This window comes from Carettochelys insculpta, chromosome 5 (assembly GCF_033958435.1).
Source record: "Carettochelys insculpta isolate YL-2023 chromosome 5, ASM3395843v1, whole genome shotgun sequence".
In the NCBI taxonomy this organism is placed as follows: domain Eukaryota; kingdom Metazoa; phylum Chordata; order Testudines; family Carettochelyidae; genus Carettochelys; species Carettochelys insculpta.
This window is the reverse complement of record NC_134141.1, coordinates 99883013-99900936: the sequence shown is the minus strand read 5'-3', so window position 1 is coordinate 99900936 and position 17924 is coordinate 99883013. Positions and strand designations below refer to the sequence as shown.

Here is a 17924-nt window from a genome sequence, read left to right as displayed (position 1 = left end):
GAATGTATTGACTAAACATCACAGATTTCCAGTCAAAAACAAACAAGGCTGGAAAGGACACAGGGCACATCAGTGAAAACATGACCTCTCATGACAGGCAAACACAGAAAAACTAGAGGACATGATTAATTCCTCTTTCAGGAATTTTTGAAATGAAGATGGCCTTATAACCTACTACAGAGTGGAAGAAAACATAAGCCAGGACTTTTATGGCCTTCCTAAAGCTTGAACAACTGTTGTAAAAATGAGCACTTGTTTTGCTTTCCTCTTCATTGATCATGACACATTGAGATAAATCAATAGCATCCTCAGTCACCTCATTTTACCAGTATTTCCAAGATTCACATAAAACTTGAGAATTGCTGTGCCTTCCTTTAGCATTAACTGTAACATGCTTCTTATACTGTTTCTAAATTCACCCGTTGTTATAGGGTGCTCATGTTGCATGTGTTAACATATCTGTACTACTATATCCCCAGGCCTACGGCTTGATTCTTCATGCCTTAGGTCATATCACGAACCAAAAAGCTGTGTACATCTGGATGTTGACGTATCAGGTAATGGATTGCCCCTCGAAGAGTGAGTCATTAATTGCTGACGTGAGGAGCAAGGAAGATTGAACAAATCAATTTATTGCAGGGATAGTGTTACATGTACAGGCTCCCAAAATGTGAGTACCTCTAACTTTAAAATCTTATTCCAATGCTATTACTGTATTCATACATTATCTTCCTAATTGCATATTAGCACTGTTTGACCAAAGAAGATGTAATTCCAGTTTCATTAATATCATGCTCATGGACAATCTCCAATAGGAAGTATTATCATTTGCCTGCTGCTATAAGATCTTGCTATAAATTTGTTTCCATTTAATTTGAAAATTAATAAAATGTAACAAAGATAATATTTACCTCAGAACTAGAAATGTTTCCAGTATATTGCACCTCACAAAAGCCATCCAATCTAATGCTATTATAGGTATACTGATAACACAATCTATTAAAATTTCTTGACACTTCCCATTATTAAGTCCTGTTTTCAGTTTGACTGTTTCAGACATTCACCATTTCAGCTATAATATTTCCATAACAGATGCCTGCTTCATGCCAAATTGTTGTGGAAAAATTCAGCCAAGAGCAATGCTAGAAAAAATACATTGTTTTCACCATGGATAAATTTTCTTTTAAAAATCTGTAACTCCCCCATGCTCTGGCCCAGGGACTTGAAAATTTGACAAAGGACTGGCCTTTGTGTCAGGATTGTACCTCGTTGTCCCCATACAATTTGGTCAAATTATAAGCTTCTGGACAAAAAAAATCAGAGCTTGCACATGCTCAGGTTAGATTGTTAAGAGTTTCAGAGCTAGCTTCCCCAAAGGCTGCATCTTCATGTGGAACGCTCCAGCTGAGGAGCATGTGCCCTGAAGGCAAGACTGCGATCGGATACCAGAGCTCAGAGCCAGCAGCCTGTCTGTCCTGTGCTGGGGGTGACCAGAACTGCAATTCCATTCAGTGCCCAGAATATGATGTTAAACCAAGCATTCACAGCTAGTCACTAATTGTGTGTGTTCCTCATTTCCTGTGGGCCAGCTTGACACCCTAAGGCCTGATTTGCAAAACTGCTGAGCCCTCACACCTAAAGTTAGTGGCAGCTGTTCTTTGAACATACAAATTGCTGTACAAAATTAACTACTATGAAAAATCAGGTTTTAGGTGTCTCAAATCAGGTATCCAAAACCAGTGGATACTTTTGACTTTAATTTTCTTTCAGTTTCTCACTGATAAAATAGGTATGATAATGCCTACTCATCTCAGAAGTTTGTTGTGAAAATAATTTAATGATTGTGAAGCATTCAGATATTTTAGGAATGAGCACCAGGGGGCTAGGGGAAAACATGAGGAAATAATTTCCTCTTTAGAGAAGGGTATGAGTAGTGTGCAGTAAGTAACTGGCAGACTCACACCCTGAATGAAAACAAAATTCGGAAGTGAGCGGTATGCATTCTATGTGCCGAATGACACTGGATCCTGTAGAAAAAACAGTGTGTGATCATGCATTTAAAAACTGCATTCCTAACTTTTGAGTGCCTTATTTTGCAACCTTAATCACGTTCTTCTAACAGGGTTTTTAGTGTGCAATAATAAATGAAACACTTTAAATTTTGGTCAAATTATATAAACTGTTTTGTGCATTTTCAGATGTCATTATCACTTCTATAATCCACCTATTCATTCTTTGCCAGAACAGCATTTGAATCTTTTTTTAGTGGCTATGTAAGTGCACAGCCTTCAGGGAACATAGGTTATAATGTCACCCACTAATCAGCTGGGCAGCACCTGAATCTCCCCTGAGCGGCCACCTGAGTGCTCAGTTTACAGAGAACATTGCTTATAACTTCAACTACAAAAATGATACATGCACAAAACAGGATTTATAGATCCAGCAGATTATAACATCAGAACTGATAGGTTACAAGCCACATTATGTCCAAAGAAATCTGAGTCATGCATATTCATATGCATAATCCATTCTCCATAAAGCAGGAGAGGTCCATCACAACCTCACCCAGCCAGTGACCGATGAGTTGCGTGGAGTAAATCTACCAGCTGTGAGACTTGACGGGAACCCCAGACTCCACTGTGGGGCACAAGAGGGTGGGAAGGTGACACTGCACAACCATCTGTAACACAGGCAGATCATGAAATGGCCTTCTCATCTTTATGGGATAGATGAAACAGAACATGCCCAGAGATGAGTACAGACTAACATAACAATAGCCCTGTGAGGTGTAAGTTGGCTCACTCTCAATAGACGGTCTCCTCTGCACTCATACAAAGTCTACTCTGGCTCTGTCTTCAAGACAAGTACCCCACAACAATTTTGTTATATTTTTATCTGAAATATTAAAATCCACTCCTTATTGGCTGGAGCTATGTCTGAGGAACCCACTGTCCAAAGTGCTCCAACTTCATACCAAAATATGACATCACCATATCATCATATACAGGATTCAAGATAATCTCACTCTATTTCAAAAATTAAAAGAAGCTCATAATATGTAGGAGGTTGTATATTTGGATTCTCTTGATCAAAAGGCCCCATATTTATAGAGAGAGATACCTATCCTATCTCACAGAACGGGAAGGGAACCTCAGAGGCCATTTTGTCCAGTCCCCTACCCTCACAGCAGGACCCATCACCAACTCTTACAGATTTTTTTTTAAATCTATTTAGTCCAGCTCCCTAAATGACCTCCTCAGGGATTGAGCTCTCAAACTGGCTTAGGATGCTAATGTTCATAGCACTGACCTATCCGTCCCTCAAAGTTCTCACTGAGCAACTGTGTGTAGTTTATTAATTTTCAGAAGAGTTTCCCTATTCATGTGGATATTACAGCAAGGTAGCTATTGAAATGAAATCTTGATTGAGAGGGAGGAGGGCTATCTCTGAGAAACCTCTTAGTCAAGTTGACCCAGGCTTGCCCCCACAAACTCTACAACCCCCCTAATTTGACACAAGATTCTTATGGTGGATTTCCATTTTAATGGGTGAAAATTCTCTTCAGATGAAAGCATCACTTTAAATGTTTACATTAGCTTGTGCACTTTGAGTATTCTTAGCAATTTGTGGAGAGAAATGTCACTTGAGGTTTGATATAAGTGTTCTAAAAAAGGGTCAAATGCCTGAAGTTTTTCTAACATCTGGCATTTATGCATCAGATCCTTTTTCTCAAAAAATCTTCAGTACTTTGAGGGGTGAAACTGAGGCATGTTCACCCTAGGTTCAGCTAGACTGGATAAAATATTTTATGAAGTTTAAAAATTTGTGCTTATTGCTTCATAAAAAATATTTTAAATTCTTACAGTAACCAGGCACTGACTAAATCCATGAGAAGTTTATACTAGTCCTCAGAATGGCGATGTCTATATTGGTGTTTTCTTATGCACCACATCCCCTTTGATCATGACAATATTGATGAAAGTAACAAATATTTGCTTTTCTTTGATCACACTCAGTCCCATTGCTCAGGAATGATTTCTTTGCCCTTATACTGATATTTATGACAGTCTTTCATCTTCCCTCTCTTTAATGAATGCTAAAGTCCTGGCTCTTGGTGTTCTTTGTTATTTAGCTGTAATTTATCCCTAATAGCCCAGTGCCAGTAATGCTGCTAGACAACATTGACCTTCTGTGGTCCAGCCAAATTCTATTGCTTGGCAGCTTTCCAGCCCAAAAGGTGCTGGACTAGAACCTGCATACGAATGCAAGGAGAGAACTGCCTAATGCGGAAGACTTCTTATGTCATGTCAAAATTGATATTATTTGATGGGCACAAGAACTTTGTTTTATGGCTTCTCGAAAACAGACTTTAGATGGTGCATGTGATCAGTATTTGACTTCCACAAAACATAATTTATAGGTCTGACTCCTTGTAGATTACAGAAATCTGTGTACTGCATGTGGAAATATCGCAGCTGCCCAAAGACAGCAAATGGCAAACTAAAATATTGGCGGACTGAGACAAGAACATTTAAATTAAAATTAAATAAATTCCCCTTACAATGCTATCATGACAAAACACTACATTGCACATGCTTCTCCCTCTGGAGACAGTATGTGTGAACAAACACAACAGTCAGTACTGGAAGGCATTAAGATATTACAAGATGAACATGGCACAGGAACCTATATAGTATATGTGGAGATTTTTTTTTTTTTAAGAAAGACGATATCATTCAGACTGTCCAAATGTCTCTTTCAGAAACTATAACACCAGCTGACAAAGCAACAACAGTCTGAAATTTCTAGGGAGTTGTGTCAGTTTCTCTTCAACCAGAAGGAAAACTGACTGAATGCAGTTGAATGTATCCAGGAAGATAGAAGACAGACCCAGTGGTTGCTTATGGCCCTATGAGAAAAGTGTGACTAGTAGGAATCTCTTTTCTGATCTACAACCTAAGAAATAGAGGTGGGTTGAAGTTGAGATTTTAGCTATTATGGCCACGTCTACACTAGCTGGCTACTTCGAAGTAGCTGGCACAATGTCAAAATAGTAAGAGAGAGGGAGCCGTGCTAGTCTATACACTATCAAAACAAAAAGCAGTCAAGTAGCACTTTAAAGACTAGCCAAATAGTTTATTAGGTAGTGCTACTTGACTGCTTTTTGTTTTGATAATGTCAAAATAGCGCATGTCGCATCTACACGCACTGTGTGCTACTTCAACATTGAAATCGATGTTAGGTGGTGAGACATGGAAATTGCTATTCCTATTCGAAGGGGGCATGTTAATCAGGGTGATGGGATATGACTAATGAAGTGCTGCAGTGAATATATAGCACTTGATTAGGCTAATTCTCCCCTGTGGCAACTTAGAAGTGTCAAACTTTCAAGTGCCAGCATGTGTGTAGCCGTGGGCACTTTGAAGTGCCTTTACTCCTCAAAGTTTTGGGGAGTAGAGGCACTTTGACGTAGCGCAGGCGCTTCATAGTGCCTGTGGCTACCCGCATGCCAGCACTTTGAAGTTTGACACTTCGAAGTTGCCGCGGGGGAGAATTAGCCTAATTAAATGCTGTGTATTCACCACAGCACTTCATTAATAATCTCCCATCACGCCAATTAACATGCCCCCTTCAAAGTTGGGGGCAAGTGTAGACCCAGCATGTGTATGTGCAGAGGAGCAGGTAGTTTTAATGGTCACTTTTCTAACACTGTTACCTTTTTGGCAATCAAATAGAAAAGATGTCACCAAGCAGAACACAAGGACATGCCAGTCAGCATCCTGATGACCTATTTTTACTATAGTAATTACGCATTTGAAGATTTATTATTATATTGTCAGGAAACTGCACAAGGCAATGTCAGCAAATGTGTTGTTTATCATTAAAGATGTTGCTTGATAGCAGCAAACATTTGTCTCTGACAAATCAAGAAAAAAAAAAAGATTCCTGCAGTTGTACTCTATAAAATTAGTATGACAAAAATAACAAATATTGTACTTCTGCAATAATAATGTTTGATCAAACATTTCGGACTGAGCAGGCTACAAAAGCCTGTGTTTGATAAGGTTTTTGGAAGGGGCTCAGAGTATATTCTCCAGAAGAATGTTAGGCAAAAACACTTTTTCCAGGTGACAGGCTAACAGACTTCTTTTGAATAGTAATTTTACTGCTGCTTTGGTTCGGGTGTAATATTAGCTGTATGACAAGGTGTTTGGAGCCTTGCGTTGGGATCTTATTATTTAAATCAAACAGATCAACTACAATAGTGTTGGTTATACTGAGGAACCTAGATAACAACTATAAATTAAATATATACACACAAACATGTTCTTAATGCCTTTGTTTTTATCATAGAGAAGGGAGAAAATAAAATCAATGTGAAATGGCACAATGTGCTAGAGGAGTTACAAGGAGGAAAAATACCTACCATATGTATTGGTAGCAAGGACTTAAAAATGCAAAGGGAGATATACTGAAGATAAAAGTATATTATCAGGGAAGAGTCCAAAATTCAAAACCTCCACAATAGCCTTGCCTGAAATGCTCCTGATTTGAGACATAGAAATGGACAAATAAAGTTCATAGATTAAAAGTGGTATTGAGAAAACGCTTTTAACTGTATTTAATTCTTTGAAGAGGTGAGCATAGCATCCATCTGAATCAAAAGGGAATCAGATAACTGAAAATGAAAGCTTTCAGGAACACTGTAGGAAAAACTAGTGGATGTTGCAGAGGTCTCAGATTAAAAAATGAAATTTGCTAGGATAAACAGTGATAAGAAGTGGCAATGTAGACAGTAATTGTTGTTGGAATGAGAAAAGACAAACAAGTGAAAAAGTAGTAACCAAGCTTATAGAAAAGCAAATTGCAAATAAAAAAGAAGGGTCTATATATGATTATTAATGTGACACACTTGGAAAGCAAAAACACAAGTGATTTGGATTTCCATGTTTAGAAGGTAAAGTTATTATGGAAATTAGGTTGATGTGGCACTCTGTACCTCAAAACAGCACCCTGAACCCCTCACATCCACCCTGTCACATAATAATGCCATGTAAGATATATATGAAATACCATGTTCCATTGAAACCTATCATCCTGTCCAGATAGCTGTTCTGTTAATGTGTATGAAGCGATGAGATTTTGCTGTACTGTTACTGAAAGAGGTTGTAAATTTGTCAGTGACAATAAAGGAGATGAACCATTCTGAGGGTGTTAAATAGCCATTAATCAGCAGGACAGTTATAATCCAGGAACTTGCAATGCTATAAGAGGCCTGTGCAAGCATCACACAATGGCCATGTCTACACTGGCACAAAACTTCGAAATGGCCATGCTACTGGTCCTTTTCAGCAGATAGGAATAAGGGGATTTCGAAGATGGTGGGGTCTGGACAAACCGCACAGGAGCTAAAAGTGGCAACTTTGAAGAGCTGCAGCCGTTGGCATGCTAATGAGGTGCTGAATAGGAATTTCAGCACCTCATGAGTAATCTCTGAAGTGGCCATTTGCACACCCATTCTGAAGTTTTGTGCCAGTGTAGATGAAGCCAATGAGGAATTGACCCAACTCTGTGATGAAGCAAAACTGTAGTGGGACAGCTGCCCCACTCCTGCAGAGAAGGGGTTAAAGCATGCTAGTGGGAGCCTACACAGTGTTCCAGGCAATTAGGCAAGGGCTCCTAGAGAAGCCAATCAGGGGGCAGGTTGCTGGAGCAGCCGTACATATAAGGAACTGCTCAGCAGAACAAGGCAATTGGGTCCTCACCAGGGAGGGTGCAGGCCTGGGACCCAGCAGGGGAGCAGCACCTGAGAGAGAGCAGTGCTGGGCAGACTAAGGGGAGCTGGGCAGAGACTCCAGCCTGACACTGCCAGACTGCTGGCCAGGATACAAAGGCCAGTAGGGTGCAAGGGGGCACATGGGAAGTGGTCCAGGGAGCAGTAGGCACTAGAGGGGGAGAGAGAAGGAGGGCAGGACAAGGCTGTCACCAGGGAGTGTCTGGGCTTGGACTCAGTAGTGGGCAGGCCTAAGTCCCCCATTCCCCTTTGTACTATACCTTGCCACCAAGGAGTGGCCATTATAGACTGTGGCTTACCCCTGAGGTGAGGGGCTAGACTGAAGCTGAAGCTGACCACAGTGATGGGTGTAAGGAGGCAGGACTGCTGATACCCTGGAAGAGGGCAAGCTGTTTTGCTAGTCTTTAAAGTGCTACTTGACTGCTTTTTGTTTTGGAAGAGGGCAAGAGACTGTTAGTGGGCATGGGCAGAGGACAGTGTCCAGAAGAGGGCACTGTGATCCTGGGAGCAACATGGGTTTAGACCAGAGCTTGGCAAGAGCGCACAATGAAGACAAGTGACAGCTGGACAGGACAGGGTGCCTTGGTGACAACTGAGCTAATTCCTTGAGTAACCAGCAGGAAGTGCCGTGGCAGTGAGTCATGCCAGGTTACAGAAGGCCACAAGGAAATGTCTGTCTGGGCTAATATTTTCCAGGTGCATGGACTGAGAATATAAGACAAGGGACAGTGGCATTATGCCTTGGCCTTTCTCATCCCGCACATACACTGGAAAAAACAAGTACACTGGGAAGACAGACTTCACAAGTGACAGCTCCCAGGTTCAAAAGTGGAAGTCTGCTACTAAGGACTACACTACAGTAAACCCTCAATTTTATGTATCCCAATTGAGCAGACTTTGGGAACATCTGACATAAGCCCGTCCCCACACTTGGCCCGGAAGTCCGCTTAATTGGCACCCATAAAATCCTAAATCCCACTCCCCACCCTCTCCAAGAAAGGCAACTTACTGGAGCCACTGCTTCTAGCTGCCGAACCCTCCACCACGTGCTGCCAGAGCCGCCATGTGCTTGTCTCACCAGAGGTGAGGTGAATACGCAGACAAACCACTTGCATACACACCGCACCACTGGTGGGAGGAGCATGTGGTGGCTCTGTGCTGGGCAGCTTCGGCTGCATGGTGGGAACCCTCCGGCCGTGTAGCGAGCTCAGGCAGCTCATCCAGGGGCTTTGTTGGGTGGGCAGGAAAGGGAAGGGACTGGGGCTGGGGGAGCAGTAAACGCTCTTATTTAACGGACTGTCAGGTTTAACAGACACCATTAGTGCATTAAATCAAGGGTTTACTGTATTCAGTAGAGTTGGAAAACTGCTTGATCTAAATACTGCCACTGTAATAAAGTTTTAAGATTTAGATTGCATGCTTACCTTTTATTTTCATTGGTAACTATCTCTGACTTTTTGTGCCTACCACTTATAGGCTACGTCTACACTAGCACAGTATGTCGAAGTAGCCTATTTTGATGTAAGAACATCGAAATAGGCTACTTTGACATGTATCATCTACATGTCCTCCAGGGCTGGTGCCATCAATGTTCAACATCAAAGTAGCGACGGAGAACGTCGAAAGGAGCTGTCCCAGAAGGAAAGGCGGAGCATGCACACACACAAGCGCTCCCTGTCAAAATAAGGGGCCAGCAAAGCCCCAAGCCGCTCTCTTAAAGGGTCCCTCCCAGACACACTCAGCCTGCACAGCATGAGATCCACAGAGCCGACAACCAGTTGCAGACCCTGTGCACGCAGCATGGACCCCCAGTTGCAGCAGCAGCAGAAGCCAGAAGCCCTGGGCTAAGGGCTGCTGCATGCAGCAGCCATAGAGCCCTGCAGGGGCTGGACAGAGCATCTCTCAACCCCTCAGCTGATAGCCACCATGGAGGACCCCGCTATTTTGATGTAGCAAGATGCAGATCATCTATACACACTCTACTTTGACGTTGAACCTCGAAGTAGGGTGCTAGTCCCATCTTTGGATAGGAATAGCGATTTCAATGTCTCACTGCCTAACGTCGATTTCAACGTTCAAATACCGCACAGTGCATGTAGACGTGACATGTACTATTTCGCGCTGTGCCAGCTACTTCGAAGTAGCCGGCTAGTGTAGATGCATCCATTATGACTTAAAATCTAGCCTTCTATCGTTAGTAAATGTGATTATGCTTTACCTAAAACTGTGTGTTTTGGCAGAATTGTTTGGGAAATTTCATTTTAGTTTAAGAAGGGTTTTATAGGTCATCTTCACATTGAGAGTGTGAGTACTGGGTAATAAATTCACACTGATCAGGCTTCTGACCAAGGAAAGAAGGCACAGTTCTGGGGCTCAAGGCTGGGAATCAGCGGCGAGGAGGAAGTGGCTGGTGCCTTTCTCTGTGCAGTTCATGTGCGGGTATCGGGCTCCACATGCTACTATGCCGGGTGAAAGAAGTGCCTTGAGGGCTTTGTTGCTTGTCACTAGCAAAGCATGATGAGAGACAGTCCTGGCTGGAAAGTTAAGAAGGCGCTGTCACCCCAGGAAACCCATCACAGTTGATTTTGTTCTTTCTTCCCCAAAGGCAATAAGAATTGTTATGGATAGTTTAGGTTATACAAATACCAGCAGAAGGTTAAGTGCTCACTAATGGTCTCTCTGCAACCAGAGGTGGATTAGGAATTTGTGCAGTACACAGAAGAAGATGCCTGTGCATGACTTCTTTTAATGTGGGGGGACTGTTGCACTGTTGCCACCACATGGTTCTTGACGGACAGAAAATTCAGGTCCAGTGGCATGGAATCCACAGCAAATGGGAGTCTTCTGTCTGCAAGGGAGTGGCACAATTTGAGAGTGCAGGCGAGAAGAGGCGGAGAAGAAGAAAAGCACATCAAAAACTGCCATCAATGGGCTCACAAATAGAGTGACATGAAGACATCCTAGTCATTATCAAGTGACCACCAAGAATGAAGGGATTTGTGGGGCCCTGGGCCAGAGCAAATGGGGGACCCTTCCCACACCTTCAAGTCCACCCTCCGCGTTTCTGCTGGGGAAATGGGGTCAGGAGGTGGGGGCTTGCCCTGCTCCACTCACCCAGGCTACGTCTACACATGAAGCCAACATCGAAATAGGCTATTTCGATGAATAATGTCTACACATCCTCCAGGGCTGGCAACGTCGATGTTCAACTTCGACGTTGCGCGGCACCACATCGAAATAGGCGCTGCGAGGGTACGTCTACACGCCAAAGTAGCACACATCGAAATAAGGGTGCCAGGCACAGCTGCAGACAGGGTCACAGGGCAGACTCAACAGCAAGCCGCTCCCTTAAAGGGCCCCTCCCAGACACAGTTGCACTAAACCACACAAGATACACAGAGACGACAACTGGTTGCAGACCCTGTGCATGCAGCATGGATCCCCCGCTGCTGCAGCAGCAGCCAGAAACCCTGGGCTAAGGGCTGCTGCCCACGGTGACCAGAGAGCCCCGCAGGGGCTGGAGAGAGAGCATCTCTCAACCCCCCAGCTGATGGCCACCATGGAGGACCCGGCAATTTCGACGTTGCGGGACGCGGATCGTCTACACGGTCCCTACTTCGACGTTGAACGTCGAAGTAGGGCGCTATTCCGATCCCCTCATGAGGTTAGCGACTTCGACGTCTCACCGCCTAACGTCGAAGTTAAGTTCGAAATAGCGCCCGATGCGTGTAGACGCGACGGGCGCTATGTCGAAGTTAGTGCCGCTACTTCGAAGTAGCGTGCACGTGTAGACACAGCTCCAGTGTTGTTGATGAGGAATGGGGTCAGTGCATCGGCTTATAGACCCTGCTGTTATGTCCTGACTACAGGGCAAAGCCCTTTTAATTGTTTTGTACTGCACCCAGTCAGAGGGACTGGATACCTAGACTCATTAAAGCTCTACTCTGACTGCAGGCAAGAGTTCTCTATTTGGGTGTCCCACTCTGCCTGAGGGGCTGGACTCCAAGGTTAGGGACTGCTCTCCCCTGCTAAATGCTGTAGGGTCCTATGTTCATTCCCCCAGAACTGTGCTTCTCAAGAAGCCCTGTAGTGAGGGGATAAGGCCTTCCCCTGACAGATGGAGAAAGAACTGTGATAATCCCACAGGCACTATCAAGGAGGTTAAGGGAACATTTCTGAAACAAATAACTAAAATTTAATGCAGTGGGTATTTGAGTAAGAATAGCACCTTCATCATAAACTAAGATAAAATTACAAAAGTTTTAAATAATTTTTAAGAGTTAGGTTGATCATCGGCTAAATTAGAGAGAAATGCCACTTGGTGCAGCCTGATGACTATGAGGATTTTGTACTTTTCTTTGATATAGCTGCCATCTTCAGAGACAGAACAGATGGTACATAGGAACAAAGAAATTGCCATACTAGAGCAAACCTGTGGTACAGCTAGTCCACGTTTCTGCATCTGAGAGTGGCCAGCACCAGATGATTCAGACAGAGCTGCAAGAAACCCCACAGAAGAGAGATGCAGAATAATATTTTTGCTTGTGAAGGCCTCATCAAAGTCTCTAATAATTAGCGACTGGCTTAAACCTTAGCATAAGTTCCAAATGGCAATTTCTCTGTTCCAAAAAGTTGAGAAGACGACACTTCCAGATTGCTTCTCATCTAAAAATATCTCGTTTTTCCAAATCTAACTGAAGAGAGTTGAGTCCTTGCTAAAACTGGGAGTTTGTAAAACCATGCACTTTGCCAGCAGCCATGTTACAGGACTCTCCATGGCTGTTTATCTACAGATGTGTTGTTATTCATTTTTTCATTATCACTAGGCTTCATCTCCTGTCTCCCAATTAGAAACAAAAGTGTGTGATCAGAGAAATGCTTTATGTAAGTTTTGAAACAAGCAAATAACTCAGCATTCCCCCATCCTTTGGTCCCAGTCACATTGGAGCTGATTCTCAATTACAGTAAGGTCTCTTCACAACATGCTGGTACTCTTATCATGGGCATACACATAATTCAAAACAGCTTTAAGGACAGAGTGATATAAAGGATCCTTTTTGGACATGTATACATGTAATTTCAGGACATTATGAAGTATCTGCATATTACTCTCTCATAATTGGCCTGATCCCATGCCCTTTGAAGAGGATTGGAGTCATTCTATTGATTTCAGAGATAATATATAAAATAAAATGTGCCACAAATAGAAGCCCACATTCAGACTTTATTGATGACACATAGGTTGTGGCTGCAGCTACACTAACTTACATTGTGACAACTTATGGCATCAATGAATTTATACCAAAATGGGTTGTGGCACTAGCCTAGAAATATTGTTTTCATTTTTCTATTTATAGGAATTTTCTAAATATTTAGAACATTAAGAACACAAGAGTGTCTCTACTGGGCCACACCAAAGGTCCATCCAGCCCAGTATCATGTCCTCCAATCGTGGCTAGGTGTCCCAGAGTAAGTGAGCAGAACAGGTAATCACCAAGTGATCCCTCCCCCAGTCACCCATACCCAACTTCTGACAAACAGAGGCTAGGGACATCATTTGCTTGACATTCTTTTATTCAGCAAAATGAATCCCTCCCTTTTTTCCTGAAATTTATTTTTTGATACCCAAAACTGTATTTCCTTTTAAGAAAAAGACTGTAAACATAATTTCTGATTTGAAAAATAATGATTTGTCTCTTTGGATGCTTCAGCTCTTGAATTCTAGAAATGACAGGCTTTCTGTTTTGGAGTGTGTGGGAGGTGGGGACACTGTCCATCTGTTTGCAGTATTGCCATAGCCCTGTCAGTGATGGATTTTAGAAAGACAACGTAAGCGAAGTATTGGACCAACTTCCGTTGCTGAGAGAGACAATTAGTCATACTCACTCAAATGTGTACCTGTCTCTGTACCACCTTCTTCTCCCTTTCACAGAATGATGCACTCAGTAAATGGTGGTATTCAGTAAATTTGTTTATACCTATGGCTATGTCTACACTACATTGATCTGTTGACAGAAGTTACTGTTGGAAGATATCTTCTGACAAAATTTCTGACAACAGATCACGGCCACACTCGGAAGCAGAACAAAAGATAAATCCGTTCTCTCTGCAGAGGGTGGCTGGACTGCTCAGCCACACTCTCAACCGAATGGCTAATTGGAAGCATAGCAGACAGGGCTGTCTGGTGACCTGGAAACCCTGTCTGTTGACCAAGGGCCTCCTGGAGCACCCGCACAACTTTTTTGTCAACAGATTCTGTCAAAAAAGTTATTCTGCCTTGTGGGGGAGAGGCAGAAGGCTGTCAACAAAAGTGCTGAGTTCTGTTGCCAGTATGTCAACAGAATACATTTTTAGTGTGGATGATCTGCAGGTTTTGTTGACAAAACTCTCTAGAGTACATGTAGCCATTGTGTTTAGCTCAGGAGAAACACAAGCTTGAAAAAATTCTCGGCACACCACCCCATTTCAGACCCGCAGGGCATTGATCAGTTGAAAATAAGGCCAGCTAACTTAGCTCATTCTTATTGTGGTTGCACATAATGATGTATTTGAACAAATGGTATGACATATAAGTGCTGCTATTACTGACAACTAAAGGAGATTATATTATATATATACAGTCATACCCTGAGATACACCCATTCGGGTTATGAGAATTCAAGTTTATGAGGAGTTTGATTTAAAACCCCTATCTCATCTTATGAGGCATTTCCTTGAATTTATGAGGACTGATTTTAATTTTGCGTGCCTCAGAGGGACGCGGATGCCCTGTAGCGGGAGAAAGGCTACGGCTCCAGGCAACGGCTGCCTGCAGCTGCATCCCACCCGGCACATCTCTCTGCAGTGCCTGGTGGCGGTTTCCTGGAGCCTCTGGCCCAGCCTTTACCTGTGGATGGTTTGGGTCTCTGCCTCGGCTCTGCAGCATATATATATATTGCATTAAGTATCAGTAGCAGAGCTACTGCTTTTAGATCATATCCCAGAAGAGAGATTCCTTGCTTACACGCTTCCCTAATGTTTTCTATACCATAACAAATTGATACATACTGACAAACTGACCCAGAGGCACTGAGACCATGTAGTAGGGAGAGTGAAGTCTTTGCTCTACAGCCTTGGCTGGTCTTTAGTTCCTGTGGTAGAGCACAGGGCTTTAGCCTCCAAGGTCACAGGTCCAATCCCTTCTGCTGACAATTTGGGTCCACTGGCATTACACAGATATTGCCAAAAATTGTTTTTTTTTATTGGATACATTTACTTGCTAATTTACTGAGTTTCTGTGAGTTAGCTTAGGTATTTCTAATGGGTTTTCTGTTTGATTTCCTTCCACATACAAAATATTGTGTTGTCCCATATAATATGTCCTAATGGTAGAATATATTATACTGGAAAAATTTTCATGTTACCATCTTTTTAATAGTGTATCTACTATTCTTCATCATCTGAAGTCTCCAATACCAATATTACTTAGCTTTCAAAAGCTGTCAGCCTTCAGGACAGTTGTCAAAGTTCTATGGTTCCATTTCTCTCACAACAGATGAGGCATAACACAAAGGCAGCCAAGTTCTGACCTGGAATATACTCTCTCTCTCGCACACGCACATGCACATGCACACATACACAACTTCCACTGAATCAAATCCTTAATTTTTCCTCATTGCTTGTTTGTAAAAATTCCCAGGGACATTTGGCCTGAGGGAAGGAAAAATGGGCAACAACTTCAGCATTTGTCTCAAAGGATATTACACGTAGGCAACTTAAGGCAAAACTGGGATAACATCACATGGATAACATGCCTGTTTAATAGACTGGTGGAAAAAAATTACAAAACTATTTTCTGGTTGAAAAAATGCCATTTTTGGAGATAATGTTCAGAGTTAAGATTGCTCAGGTCCAAGATGCCACTTTTGGTGAGTGAGAAGAGAGTGCAAGATCCCAGAACACCCAATTATCTGGTGGTTAGGGCATGTGGCTGGGATGCTGGAGATATTTTGCCTCCTATGCTCAGTTTAAAACAGCAACTTGCACTTGAGTGTCTCACATCCCAGGTGAGTAGGATACTGGATTCATGTCTCAGCTCTGAAACTAACAGGTTGTTTCTTACCATCTGCTGTCTTGCCACATTGGAACAAAAAAAAATTTTGAAATATTTGTGCAAATGGAAGAGTTTTCTGGTCAGCCCCCCTGTTAACTTTTTTATAGAAATTAACGCTAAATTTCATCCAACATTCTCCTAGACCAGGGGTCAGTAACCTTTTCGAGGTAGAGTGATGAAAGTTGATCTTTTGATCTCTATGTAGGGTCCGAGTGGTGGTGATACTTTTAAAAGTCACTAATAGTCCTACTTAGAACAGGTTTATTAAAGATAAAGATGAAGAACTTTACCATTTAGAAGGTGTTTGGTAGCATTAGCTGGTCGTTTGTTAATCCACAAACAGCAAGCTCCCAGGTGCATGGATGGGAAGGGGTGGGACTAAGCTCCTGCCTCAGATGCCAATGAAAATTGGCTAATGTGCCACTCTTGGCATCCATGCCAGGGTTGCTGATCCCTGTTCTAGATAGTTTGCTGAAAAAGTGAGGACTGATAGGTAATGGTCTTAAACCGGAAACCTGGAAAATAACTAGATATAGCTGTGATTCAGTAGCTCAGTCTGCAAACAAGTTAGTAGTAAGTCAAACAACAAAAGAAAAAAAGGCAACTTTAAAGGTTAACTTGCAGTGCAACATAATTGCTAAGCCCATTTTTACATTAAAGATTTGAACCAGCAGTTTACAGATAATATCAAAAGAATGTTTGAAAAACACAATGAAAAATGAACAATACTTACAACCATACCATTTAGGGACACCCAGCAATCTGGTGGGAAATCCTGAAGTAATGGTACTAAGAACTGAAGACAACCATCCCAGTGGCAAAGAAGGAGCATCATTCCAATTAGATTAAAGATTCGCACCACAGCACTAGCCAGATCATAGGTCATGTGGAAAATCTGGAGACAAAAATTACAGATTACTGAGGTGATCGAATTCAAGTAATACAGCATGACATTTTTCTCATCTAAGCAAACTAAAGAGAAACATGTGACTGATTTTTCTTAGAATACTTTGGGATTAATTTATTATTAACCCACATATCCTGTATAGAATACCAATATTGCATGTCTATATTGCCTTTCATAGACTAGTAGAATTTAGGTCTAGAAGGATCTATCATGATCATCCAGTCTAAACTCCTTCTTCAATCTGAAATTCAAAACTATCTAAATACATCATTCAATAACTTATACAGATTCTAACACTATGTGAAACGTATTTTTAACCCAGATGGGCATTTGTGACAATATTTGTCCCAAGTCCCAATTTTGATTTGAAATGGATGACAGATGCTTATGATATTATTCAAAATGGTATGTGCTACCCAAATACCATTTCACTCCTGTCAGAACTCAGGCTGCAGTACTGGGATTTCATGAGAAATTACTGAAAATGGGAACAAACAGAAAAATGCCCATGCTGCAAGATTTTGCTGTTTAGGATTCTTAAACAGAGGGGTAATTATCATGCTTTGATTAAAAATGTGCGTTTTTCATTGCCTGGAATGCACCTAGAGACCAGACAGGAAATAACTTTATTTAAAATAATTGACAGCAAAAAATTGTGGAGTGTGTACTGTTCCATAATGCCCCAAACTGCAATTGCAACTGTCTGACAAGATACTTTTACTGTAAGCAAATACTTCTGGAGGTGAAATCCCAACCCAGGAGGGTGGCCACTGACTCTAGTGGAGCCAGAGTTTCAGCTAGAGTAGCTGTTCATGTTTTTGAAGTTTTCTGTTTTTTTTAGTTTTGGTTTTTGTTATTGATAGAGGGAAACAACAAAAAAATGTTCAGATTTAGTTATTCCTCCCACCCCCTATATTTCCTTTACACCTCCTTCTCCAAGTAGAAATATGGAAACAGGTTAGAAAAAAAGCAGGGGGGGGAGAATAAAAAAAGAGGTGGAAGAGAAAATTGGTTTTCAATTTATTGTTGAAAAATACACTGGTTTCCTTGAAAGTTTAACAAATATTTAGAAGATTACCAGACTTTCCTCCTCAATATTATATTTTGACAAGCTCTAGTAGCTAAACGTT

General features: G+C 42.0%; 1 protein-coding gene across 1 annotated transcript in view; it reads right to left on the bottom strand.

Annotated features, from left to right (window-relative positions):
* Positions 1-17924, bottom strand: part of HCN1 (hyperpolarization activated cyclic nucleotide gated potassium channel 1) — a 267708-nt gene that overhangs the window by 105535 nt on the left and 144249 nt on the right. The window contains exon 3 of the mRNA XM_074994298.1: positions 16621-16782. Coding sequence (XP_074850399.1) covers positions 16621-16782 — 162 coding nt within the window. The remainder of the gene's footprint in view (positions 1-16620; positions 16783-17924) is intronic.